The following is an 11,922-nucleotide window of genomic DNA, read 5'->3' as shown; positions in this document are numbered from 1 at the left end:
CAGGGCCATGTAGGTTTGGATTTTTTTTCTCCCTTAATAATAAAAACCTTAATTTAAAAAAATGCATTTTGTGTTTACTTGTGTTGTCTTTGACTAATATTTAAATTTGTTTGATGATCTGAAACATTTAAGTGTGAAAAAATAAGAAATCAGGAAGGGGGCAAACACACATTTTCACACCACTGTAGGATGGTAATGGCAAAAACGTTGATGCCGACATGAACTACTGTACATGGGCCCCTCTTCAGTTTGTAAATGTAAAGAATTTGAATAGAGGTTGGATTCAAAGCAGGAATGGCCACATATCTTTCCTACAGTGTATGCATAACATTACATTACATTAATGGCATTTGGCAGATGCTCTTATCCAGAGCGATGTACAGTTGATTAGATGAAGCAGGAGATAATCCTCCCCAGGAGCAGGGTTCAGGGCCATGCAGGGAAGCTGTTTGAGAGTTCCTGTGAAATTTCATACATTCTGGAGCTAATGCAAATTAGTATTTTGCAAAGTGCATAGTGCCCCCTATAGGCCATACTGCACAATGACACTGTGTGCCTCTGCATACTCGTCCTCAATATGGTTTTCTATCATACAGTTTTTGAGCATGGGAAAGGGGTGAAGAAGAAGAAGAAGAAGAAGAAGAAGAAGAAGAAGAAGAAGAAGAAGAAGAAGAAGAAGAAGAAGAAGAAGAAGAAGAAGAAGAAGAAGAAGAAGAAGAAGAAGAACAACAACAACAACAACAACAACAACAATAAGAACAAGAAGAAGAACAACAAGAACAAGAACAAGAGCAAGAACAAGATTACGTTAAAGAAAAAAGGTCATTCATATCCTATACATTACAGTCAGCAGGTGGGGATATTGTATACCATATATATTTCCAAGAAGACTACAGATCATATGTTTTATTCCAGATATACGTCTCAGCTCAGCTCTAAATGATACATGCAATGTTCTGTACCGCCTTTAGCATAATGTACATATGCTTATACGAACTATTGCCCAACAGAGATCAAATACATGCAGATTGACTTTGGACTACAATACCCGTCGTGCATTTCGAAGCTACAGTTAACCCCTGCTAGTTCACTATTTCTGCTTGGTAAACGTATTCAACAATATGTCATTAATACGAAGACGTAGCTTAGTATTGTTTGTTGAACGTAAGTAGATGTGTCATATTTTCACCGTGTTGAGCTCATTGCTGTAATTTACAATAAGGTTACGCCTTTTCAGCCAAGATGGCTGAATGTACCCTGTGCGATTGAAATGGAATTCAACTTAACCCCACTAATAATTTGCATTCGTGCTGGCCACAAAAGGGAACGAAATAATTTCGTTTTGAGGCTATATGTGCATCACATTTTGGCTGCTTCCTTGATTTGACGTTACGCGTCTTCGTATTTGATATCCAGTCTAGCATCCCGAGCAACAATATACTATAACTTTCCAAGGAAGATCACACGCAAGGTAAAGCATAACATTATAAATGACAAACTTTGTGATGCTTCTGAATAGTTATATTAGTTAAACCGGATGTCATCTAAAACTTTACTTGTCTGCTTGCTACTTTAGCGGTTGAAACAAAGTGATTGACAGTGGCACGTTGTTCAAAGCGATTCACACATTTAAGCAGCGCATGTAATGTATAGCTGTACAGAAAGTCAACTTCGTGTAAAACTAACAAAACCGGTTGTTTGACAGCAGAGAACTGCGGCACTGGATTTAATCCAAATTCTGCTGCACTATGTCGTAGGCTGCTTTGACATGAACTTCGACCGAAAAGTCGCATATGCTTTCTTCCCACCCTGTGAGCTTACTGTTAGTTTGCTGTTATTCAATAATTACAACTGATCGCTTTCATACTACTGTAGGCTATCTCAATCGACTAATTATTGAATGTTTTACCTGCGTCTGGAAATGCTTACCTCATTTGTACGGTGGCCGGGGTAGAGTTACGCATACCCTACTCAACGGGGTTAACTGAGGTAATAGGCTCAATTTCTGTCATGTTGAAGTTCTCATAAACAGACACAATAATGTGTTTCAGTTATAGTAAACTAATACAACACAATTTGTCGGGTGGCTTATGACAAAACATGTTATACGGTGTAAAGGTTTGTAAAGTATGGCTTACAAATCAGGTAGAATTAAGAGTTGTTTGTTCTTGACCACTTGGTCTGCTCTTGATCTAATGGACAGATTGTTATAATTTAGTGCAAGACACTGACTATTTTATCATATCTCAGTAAGCCCACAGTGCAGTCAGACGAGACCCGATCAGGCAGTCACCCACACACAGCTGTGAGCAAGAGAGGAAGTGGATCTTCCCGGTAAAGTCCAGGTATATACCGCCGACCGCTGGCTGCTGAGAAAACATTCTTGTTTCATCTGCTACATTTGAGCATATATGAAATGTCCCTGTGAAAATGGGTGTCTACAGTGTCTTGTGCTCACTCAAGCCAAACTGCTGGAAGGAAACTGATCAAGGAAATCAAAGAAATTAAAATATTTAGGCAGAAAAAAGTATAATAGTTCTTTTATACTTCATCACTGACTTTTATCTTATATTTCCTGTTATAAAACTGATTAAGTCGTACTGGTCTTTTATTTTGTACTTGAAAATACATGAATTTTCTCTTGTAAGATAAGCAGTTGTACTCATACATTATCTCTGTGTTTTTTAATCTGTTTATCCATTTTACTATGTTACCTGTGTAAGATACGCATAAAAAACATGCAGATTATGTATGTTTCCACACGTTAGCAAGCCAGCTACTGAAATGACAAACCTATCTATCAGGTGTACACTGGTAGTCTGCTCTGCACTGTGTACAGCTGTCAGATATAAAAAAGAAGATTGAGATTGTTTACAAGCAGCACAGAAAGGAGAAGTGACTAATCAAATATGAGAGTGAGGAAACAAGATTAAGAGAAAGAAGAATCGAAACGAAAAAGCAAAACAAATGGGAGTATGATTAAACAGAGATATCACGAGTGTATTGTGATGGCCAGGCGGAGACAAGGAAATTAAGTATAGATAATGTGTATTAAACCATCTTAATACAATTTGTGTTTCCAGTAAAATATTGGACATTTCACACTACTGTGTGTCCAAAGCAAACTGCAAAGAAGTGTATATCTACTAGCAAAGGAAGAACGTTTACAAAGGAGAGCAAGTGATCATATCACATAATGAAACTCAGCTGTCTTGTTTGGTCACATGGGTGATGACCAAATAATAATTCTGGTTGAGGTTGCGTGATAACTGTTCTTTGATAACCTTTTTCATTAAATAAGTGAAATACTAACTTTTAAAAAATGTGTTTTGTGTTTACTTGCATCTCCTTTGCCTAATATTACATTTTGTCTAAAGATCTGCTATCACACTGTGTGATAGGTATGCAATAGAGGAAGGGGGGAAAACTGTGTGGGCACTGTGTATACCCATGACTGGCAGATGAGCTGGCCATTGCACTGTGCGGGTGTGTGCGAAGTGTATGTTTAATCAGGGTGACTAACACTCACTGTTCATCACTGGCCTTCTTTCAGAGTATTCCAGGATGGGCTCCGTGTCACTCTTCTACGTGTCCTACCTGCTGTGCCTATGCCTGGGCTTCCTCTGTGTGGTGTTCGTGTCCTACTGGAACTCCACGTGGCGGGGGGGCTTTGCGTGGGATGGCGGCGCACTCCAGTTCAACTGGCATCCTGTCCTAATGGTGACGGGACTGGTGGTGCTGTATGGGAACGGTGAGTAAACGGTGAGGTAATGCGGCAGGCCTTGGTTAAAAACAGTCTTTTACATCATTTTTCTTAAGTGCACAATAAGTACATTTTTTTCAATCTTATGGCAGCCAGCACTAGCTAAACCTAATATTTCCATGTTTAAAATCAGAAAATATATATATATATCTGGAACTACATACTGAGTTCATATTTTGTAAATTTGACTCAGGTATCGATGAATTATAAGTAAGCATTCTTCCAAATGGTATTTGAGCTCCTGCAGGCTAGACTGCCATAGTTGCTTGTAAGGGAGCCTGTAGCTACATGTAAGTTACATGACTGGGGCCCAGAAGGTTGGTGGTTCAATCCTCAGTGTAGCCATGATAAGATCCACACTGCTGTTGGGCCCTTGAGCAAGGCCCTTAACCCCACAATGCTCAAGGGGTGGATTGTCCCCTCATATTCTAATAAACTCTAAGTTGCTTTGGATAAAGGTGTAAGCTGAATAAGATATTATTACCTGATTTGGAGGCTTTGCGACAGACCTGTGTGCTTTACTCTGTGTGCCTCCTCTCACCTGGGCTACTCTGTGTGCCTCCTCTCACCTGGGCTACTCTGTGTGCCTCCTCTCACCTGGGCTACTCTGTGTGCTTTACTCTGTGTGCTGTTGAAGTTTGATCAAAATGCCCTTATTGAAAATCAGGAATGATGAAGTTTGATTTAAATACTTTCAGAATCATGTGCAAAAATACCCTTTCCTAAATGTTACTATATATCTCTATACTATATTTCAAATGCTGTTTAGTACTACAATGATAAGCCATACTGTTTGAAGAATTATTATGAATTATGTTAAAATGAATAAGTCAGTCATCTTGAGCAATTAGAACTGGGTGTCTGTTAAAACACATTGAGCTGCAAAGTACAGTTTGTCTAATGAAAGTGCAGAGAACACTTAATCAGGTGTTTACAAACCATGCCATTGGATGCGGCCTGTTTTGACTCTGTGATGCAGCCCAAGAGATGTGGGTCTTTGCAAAGAGATGTTTTGAGTTAGTGATCACCAGCTCAATTTGCCTGCATCATTATATAGGCGAAAGGTTAAGACAGCTCAGCTTTCATAGAGTGACAGAAAATATTAAGGCGGGTTAAGAGAGACAATGTGATGATTTATGACAAATGATTGGTTAGCTATAATGTATAAAGAATAGGATACTTCCTACTGTTACTTTGGAATTCTCTGATCTCTGGAAGTTCTCTGGAGCGCACAGACTCCCCAGACTATTAACTAAAGATTTATAATGAGCAACTACTGAGTCTGAATATTTTTTCAACGTCATTGCTGCCAAAACAACTTCACCTACGTAAAAGGGACGAGGAGGAAAAGAGACAAAAAATATTTCCTCAACAGTGCCTCCTCTCACCTGGGCTCAGACCTGTGTGCTTTACTCTGTGTGCCTCCTCTCCTTGTCCCTCTCAGCGGCAGTGCTGTACCGCATCCCGCTCACCTGGGGCCAGAACAAGCGGCCCTGGAAGCTGGTGCACGCCGGAACGCTGTTCCTGGCTCTGCTCCTGACCATCCTGGGGCTGTGCGCTGTTTTCAATTTCCACAACGCCCAAAACATCCCCAATCTGTATTCGCTGCACAGCTGGCTGGGCATCTGCACAGCCGCACTGTTCACTGCGCAGGTAAGGCTGTCAGAGCAGCACCCCGTGATTCCTGTCACACAACCTCAACCAGTGAAGCCACTCCATGATGCTTTTTAGCCACCATTGCTGGCCATGCAGTGAATGTGAGAAATGAGAGCTGCCAGGTATGGCTAGGGTCTACCAAAAAATAATTGCCTCCTTTTTAAATAAAGGCATTTAAAATAATTTAATCACTGGCATTTTATAATGATAGCCCTTGGGTAATATTTCGTAATAACGTATTCTTTGGTTAGCTTGTATAAAGGCAAGGTGGGGATAAAGAGAACACGAGTGCAATACACAGGTAAAAAAAATGACTTCCACATTTTCAGGTTTTGAGATTAAGAAATGAGTGATGTAACATAAACTTAAGTGAGTAAATCAATCAGTCAAACAACCACTTGAATTGAACAGCTATGAAAGATTCGTACAAGTGAACTTGGTGAACCCCGCTCTGGAATTGTCCAGATAAGGATCGTGTGCAGTCGTGAATATGTACATAACTGGATCCAGGACAGATGGTATGACGTTGTCTGTGTCCCTGGGGTTAGTGGGTGCTGGGCCTGGCTGCCTTCCTCCTGCCCTGCTCCCCAGTGGCCTTCCGCAGGCTGCTAAAGCCTGTGCACGTGTGGATGGGAAGCTTCATCTTCATGTTGAGCCTTGCGTCCTGCATCTCGGGCATCAACGAGAAGCTGTTTTTTTCTCTGTAAGTGTCAGGTAAAACCGGGAGACCCTGTGCCACCGTTCAATAAGCCATGAGGGGAAGGTGTATGCAGTGAATATTCGCCTGAAGCTCACTTCTGATTGGCTGCACACTAAACAAATCCGATTGGTTAAAATGTACATTTCCATATTATTAAGGAAAATTGAGTCTTAAAGACGCATTCCAAAAGTATGAACTTTGTTCTCTATAAACTCATATTAAATATCAGTCATCATAAATAAAATAGCCGTTTCCTTTGTTTATTTATTGCATTAAAATTATAATTTTGCATTACATTATAATTTATTCTGAATGCTTTTGATTGCCGGCACGGATGGTGCAGTGGGTAGCACTGCAGCCTCACAGCAAGGAGGTCCTGCGTTCGAATCCCTGTCGGCCGGGGCCTCTCTGTGCGGAGTTTGCATGTTCTCCCCGTGTTCGCGTGGGTTTCCTCCGGGTACTCCGGTTTCCTCCCACAGTCCAAAGACATGCAGGTTAGGCTGACTGGAGAGTCTAAATTGCCTGCGTGTGTGTGTGTGCCCTGCGATGGACTGGTGACCTGTCCAGGGTGTATTCCTGCCTTTCGCCCAACGTGTGCTGGGATAGGCTCCAGCTCCCCCTGCGACCCTGTTCAGGATAAGCGGGTTAAGATAATGGATGGATGGATGCTTTTGATTGTTTAATCTGGTGTCGTACATTGTAAGACTACACGCAAAGTGATTTAAATCCTGTTGCACCGAATTTGATTAAAAGTCCATCATTAGCAGTGGCGGCAGTGACGGCTGGGGCCTCTCTGTGTGGAGTTTCCATGTTCTCCCTGTGTTTGCGTGGGTTGTGTGGATGCTGGGATAGGCTCCAGCCCCCCTGCGACCCTGTTCAGGATAAACGGGTTAAGATAATGGATGCATTGATGTATTTCCTGAGTCAATATTCACTCCTGGCTCTCTCTCTCTCTCCAGCAAGGGGAGCACCAATGGGACACAACCATACTCCAAGCTGCCACCAGAGGCTGTGTTTGCAAACTCGTTAGGTGTCCTCATCATAGCCTTTGGATTGGTTGTCCTGAGAATATTGTCCAATCAGAGGTGGCAACGGCCAGAAGCGGAACAAGGGGGGATGTCTGAAGTAAGTATGACAACGATAGATCCAGCAAGGAATTAATTACTCCATTGTGTTGATAAACCCAAATGTGTTATTACTGTGTGTTAAATATGAGAGGGATGCGTATATTGTATAGGAAAATGACTTTTCAAAGACACAAATAAACTGATAATAACATACTTTACATAAATATATTTAATTATACTTAATTGAAAGGGCTTTGCTGAAAAGGCTTTGATCAGTATTTACAGAGAGAAACGTCTTTAATCCAAGCCTTTACACTTAACAGTGAAGCAATTGCATAGTGACTGTCAGTTAACACCATAGATATGAACAGATATAAAAATTATTTCCTACAATTTGGTGTAGGAAACCATTAATTGTTTGCCAATATTTTCAGCCATTGCTTGGAGAGGACAGCTGATGGGAGAACACACACCCCTCTGAAAGGACCTTCGAGAAAAAAATAATTCCACAAAAACAATATACTGCATCCCATTATCCCTTGTTGAAGACTGGGATTTTCAATGCTGTCTATTTTGAAGGCACTCCTTGGAGACAACTTGTTTTCATGTCTCCTGCAAAAATGATTATTGTGGACTCAGATGTAATCGAAAAATATAAATGACTGAATAAAGTACTCTTTAATTATATCTGGGTAATAGTGACTGAATTTTCTCAAGAGGAACTAAAGTTGCCTTCTCAATATGTCATCAGGGCTACATTCAAGTATGTGTCAATAGGCTATATATATATATGTATAAAACATTTCTATGCATGTACGTATGTACATGTATAGGATTCGGTTATGCATGTTATCATTGTCCAATCATTTAAAGTCATACATGTCCAGTCATTTCCACCTTTGTTTCAAAATCCGGTTGAAACTGGAAACTGAACGGGAGACAACGTGATGTTGAAAGAAGCCCAGTACAATTGGCTAAAAAAAAGGATTCCTCTACACCTATCAGAAGACACCATTGGGAAAGCGTGGCATAATGTTTGATATTAACCAATGACCGACGAAAGAATGCATATATTGCGCTACTATCCAATAGGAAAAGATGTCACCATATACTCACTGGATTTGCATACAAGCTTTATAAATACAGGATAAAAAATGAGAAGCGTAATTCAGTTGAGTATTTCACCCGAAAGGAGCGACTGAAAAAAAGAATGCCTGAACCATCAAAAGCTGCGCCGAAGAAAGGCTCGAAGAAAGCGGTTACAAAGACCGCAGGAAAAGGGGGCAAAAAACGCAGAAAGACTAGGAAGGAGAGTTATGCGATTTACGTGTACAAAGTGCTGAAACAAGTGCATCCCGACACCGGTATATCATCCAAGGCGATGGGTATCATGAATTCGTTTGTCAATGACATCTTTGAACGAATTGCTGGTGAGTCGTCCCGCTTAGCGCATTATAACAAGCGCTCCACAATCACCTCTAGGGAGATCCAGACTGCGGTACGCCTGTTGTTACCTGGAGAGCTAGCCAAACACGCGGTGTCTGAAGGTACCAAGGCTGTCACCAAGTACACAAGCTCCAAGTGAATACGCATCTTCCTTTAAATAAACCCAAAGGCTCTTCTAAGAGCCACCCAAGACTGAATAAACGGCTGTGTTCCATTTGTACTGTTAACCAAGTGTGTGCGTGTGTTCTTGTGGAATTTGATTACTTGAGGTCTTTTCATAACCCTGTAGATATTGGTGAACTCCAGCAGCGCATTAACCGCTTCAATAGCTGTATGAATGTAACGGTGAAACTGCATCGTCTAATCATTCAGCGTGTGTTTAAAAACCCAATGGATTTCATCGTTTCCATTTACAAACGGAACAAGGGATTGTAAGGGTTAATTATGCAGCAGTTAAAACATCCAATCGTCTGCTTCCGATGGTTTTTCCACTGCATGGTGGTTTTCAAATAGGTCCGCTCTTTGTCCATATTAAGACTACCGATTTGCGGCATTCTACATTGACAAGCATCTGAAGAAAACGAAAGTATGTCTGGAAGGGGAAAAGGTGGTAAAGGACTCGGGAAAGGTGGCGCCAAACGCCACCGTAAAGTGCTTCGTGATAACATTCAAGGTATCACTAAACCAGCTATACGCCGTCTCGCTCGTCGTGGTGGCGTGAAGCGTATATCCGGTCTTATCTACGAAGAAACGAGAGGAGTCCTGAAAGTGTTCTTGGAGAATGTCATTCGCGACGCCGTCACCTACACTGAGCACGCGAAACGCAAGACTGTCACGGCGATGGACGTTGTGTATGCCCTAAAACGTCAGGGACGCACATTGTATGGTTTCGGAGGATAAATTGACCCGTCAGTTATCAATAGTAGGCTAAACCAAAGGCTCTTTTAAGAGCCGCCCATACGGTCTATGAGAGTATGTTTCCGTTGTATGCTATTTGTGGGATATGCTTGTCGAAATCTATTTTTCCTTGGACAAAGCGTGCAATGCCATGAATACGTCCTCATCCGATATCCCGGGATAAACGTATGATGAAAGTAGCATATATCCGTCCAAGAAATAAATTTAAGCTGACCAGATTTTGTGGGAGAGTTTGATCGTGTTCATTCTTTATAGGTTACCAACGCAAAAACGTTGACTAAAATGAAAAAAATGGTATGCCGCCTGCAGTTGCAGCATTGCCCACTAGTTGGCAACACAGACTATATTCCTTTAAGATAAAAATAAAAAAAGTTTAACGTGACCAATGGTAAATAAATGCGGTTTGTATCGATTTATTTTAAGCTACATAATTCAGATCCAACGTGCAATAAAATAAATTAATAGTTAGCAAAATCATTCCTAATTAACAGGGTAGCTCAACCACAAACTTCCGAATCCTGACCTGACTTCAATTGAGCATAAAATAAATTTAAGTGCAATTAAATAAATTAAGTTAAATTAAGTCTTGCATTTCAAAATCAAATACTGGATTGGACATGGTCGCTGACCTGTATGGATGAGAGTGGTGTACAGAGTGGACACAGCTCAGCTGCAGTGTCTGTCTGGCTATCATCTTTGGGTTTAAGTAGAAATGCATCCATAGATCAGGGCCTATATCACAAAGCAGGATTACAGAGTTTGTGGAGTAAAACCCAGAACCCTCCTAAATCATTTGGAACACGAACTGATGTTTAAAAAACAAAACAAAAAAAAAACTGTTCCAGGGTTTAGCCTACCCAGTGAAGTTATTCAGCAGAGTGAGTTAGATATCTGTAATTCATTTATGTCTGGTCAATATCTAGTTTAATATCTACAATCACATTTCGACAAGTCAAAATGCTCATTTAAGATATCTCCAATTGCATTTTTACTGGTAAGACTTTTGAGGTCACGTTTGCCATAAACCTCAAATTAAAGATGTGTACAATTCTTGTTTTTGGCGACCTAAAACAGAATTCCAGATATCTCAATTTAAATTATGACTAGCCATAACTCAAACTCGATACAGTGGCTGTCTAAAAGGGCATAGGAATGGTTTGGCAGCCTGGGAAACACTTCACTTCACTCCTCGGGGGTCTTGGGGGGAAAAACACAGCTTAAATGCTCATTTCTGGTGACTTAATATGTACGAATCAGATGTGAATAAATGCAGTGGGCTCCAGGATTATTGGCATCTTTGATAAAAATGAAGAAAAAAGGCTGCATATAATAAACAAGACAGGTAATAATACAGTCGTATGCAAATATTTGTGCACCCCTGGTCAAAAAGCCTTTTACAAGTAATATCTAAGTGTACAGAAGCGAACCTGACCTCTAAAATTTTAAAGCAAGATTACTTTTTATTTATATTTTTCATGGTTTAAAAATAATAAAAAAGGACAAATACCCTGTGCAAAAGTTTGGGAACCCTGTCAGTTAGTACCTTGTAACTCTAACTATAATGGCTACGCAATAGCGAATACTTCAGACACTTAATTTTGTGTTGCGGACGTAGGAAAGGCTTCATTTTGGTAACTCTGCCTTGTAGGTCTTAGTTGTTGAATTATTGTCCTGTGACCAGCTAGAACAGCTGTCTGCTACTCTTTTTGCAGCTCTTTTGCAGTGATGTGTGGGTTCTTCTGCATTTCTCACCAGGCCTCAGGTCATTCTATCTGAAATCTTTTTTGGTCTTCCAGACCTTCCCTTGACTTCAACTGTTCCATTTATCTTCCATTTTCTAATAATGTTTCTGACAGTGGAAATAGGCACTGTCGAATGTTGAGAGAGTTTTTGTAGCCTCTCTAGTTTTTGTTCTCTAACCTTGGCTGTCATCTTCACCGGGGGTGTTTGCACAAAGTACTAATGCAAGGGTGCCAATAATTGTGAATTGTCTTCTGCGGAAAGAACTTTGATGATTCTATTGAATGATTAATAATGCACACTGCTTTGCACATGTTGGAAAATAAAGCTCATATCAATAACTATTATTTTTTTAGTTTACAATATTCTTTTTATCAAGGGTACCAATAATTCTGGAGGTTGGTGGGGAATGGATGCTCTGCTCAGATCTGTCTCTCAAATGAGCAGGTGGAAGATTTACCTTTTCCATATTTTAACTATCAACTCACCTGTATTTGTCTATTGAACATCATTATTTAAAAGCATTTATGTATTGTATATTTTTCCTTAATAATAGCAATAATTTTACATACTGTAGTTACAGACAATCTTATTGTTGATAAAGGCGCTATATAAGGCATGTTATGAAATGT

At 40.4% G+C, this 11,922-nt stretch overlaps 2 protein-coding genes across 4 annotated transcripts; both read left to right on the top strand.

Moving 5' to 3' along the window:
* Positions 1-1,038: 1,038 nt before the first annotated feature.
* LOC133140593 (lysosomal membrane ascorbate-dependent ferrireductase CYB561A3) lies at positions 1,039-7,873 on the top strand. 3 transcript variants are annotated; one of them, XM_061260625.1, is made up of 8 exons: positions 1,070-1,164; positions 1,417-1,471; positions 2,251-2,345; positions 3,554-3,751; positions 5,208-5,416; positions 5,968-6,122; positions 7,079-7,244; positions 7,621-7,873. In XM_061260625.1, the coding sequence occupies exons 4-8, from the start codon at positions 3,565-3,567 to the stop codon at positions 7,642-7,644; spliced, it is 741 nt and encodes a 246-aa protein (XP_061116609.1). In that variant the 5' UTR covers positions 1,070-1,164; positions 1,417-1,471; positions 2,251-2,345; positions 3,554-3,564; the 3' UTR covers positions 7,645-7,873. The 3 variants fall into 3 exon arrangements, with proteins under 3 accessions (XP_061116610.1, XP_061116609.1, XP_061116611.1); XM_061260626.1 differs by lacking the exon at positions 1,417-1,471 and having other exon boundaries at positions 1,039-1,164; XM_061260627.1 differs by lacking the exons at positions 1,070-1,164; positions 1,417-1,471 and adding an exon at positions 1,947-1,989.
* A 465-nt stretch (positions 7,874-8,338) lies between these two features.
* On the top strand, positions 8,339-8,859 carry LOC133140594 (histone H2B 1/2). The gene has a single exon (XM_061260628.1). It carries the CDS (start codon positions 8,397-8,399, stop codon positions 8,769-8,771), a length of 375 nt encoding a protein of 124 aa, XP_061116612.1. The 5' UTR covers positions 8,339-8,396; the 3' UTR covers positions 8,772-8,859.
* The last annotated feature ends 3,063 nt before the right edge of the window (positions 8,860-11,922 follow it).

The sequence above is a fragment of the Conger conger genome, chromosome 11 (genome assembly GCF_963514075.1).
Source record: "Conger conger chromosome 11, fConCon1.1, whole genome shotgun sequence".
Classification (NCBI taxonomy): Eukaryota; Metazoa; Chordata; class Actinopteri; order Anguilliformes; family Congridae; genus Conger; species Conger conger.
This window is presented reverse-complemented; position numbering and strand designations above follow the sequence as displayed.

Coding starts and splice junctions, on each gene's coding strand:
- LOC133140594 (XM_061260628.1), top strand. CDS start 8,397: ATGCCTGAACCATCAAAAGCTGCGCCGAAGAAAGGCTCGAAGAAAGCG.
- LOC133140593 (XM_061260626.1), top strand. CDS start 3,565: ATGGGCTCCGTGTCACTCTTCTACGTGTCCTACCTGCTGTGCCTATGC. Junction 3,752..5,207: donor GGTGGTGCTGTATGGGAACG/GTGAGTAAACGG, acceptor TGTCCCTCTCAG/CGGCAGTGCTGTACCGCATC. Junction 7,245..7,620: donor AACAAGGGGGGATGTCTGAA/GTAAGTATGACA, acceptor CAATATTTTCAG/CCATTGCTTGGAGAGGACAG.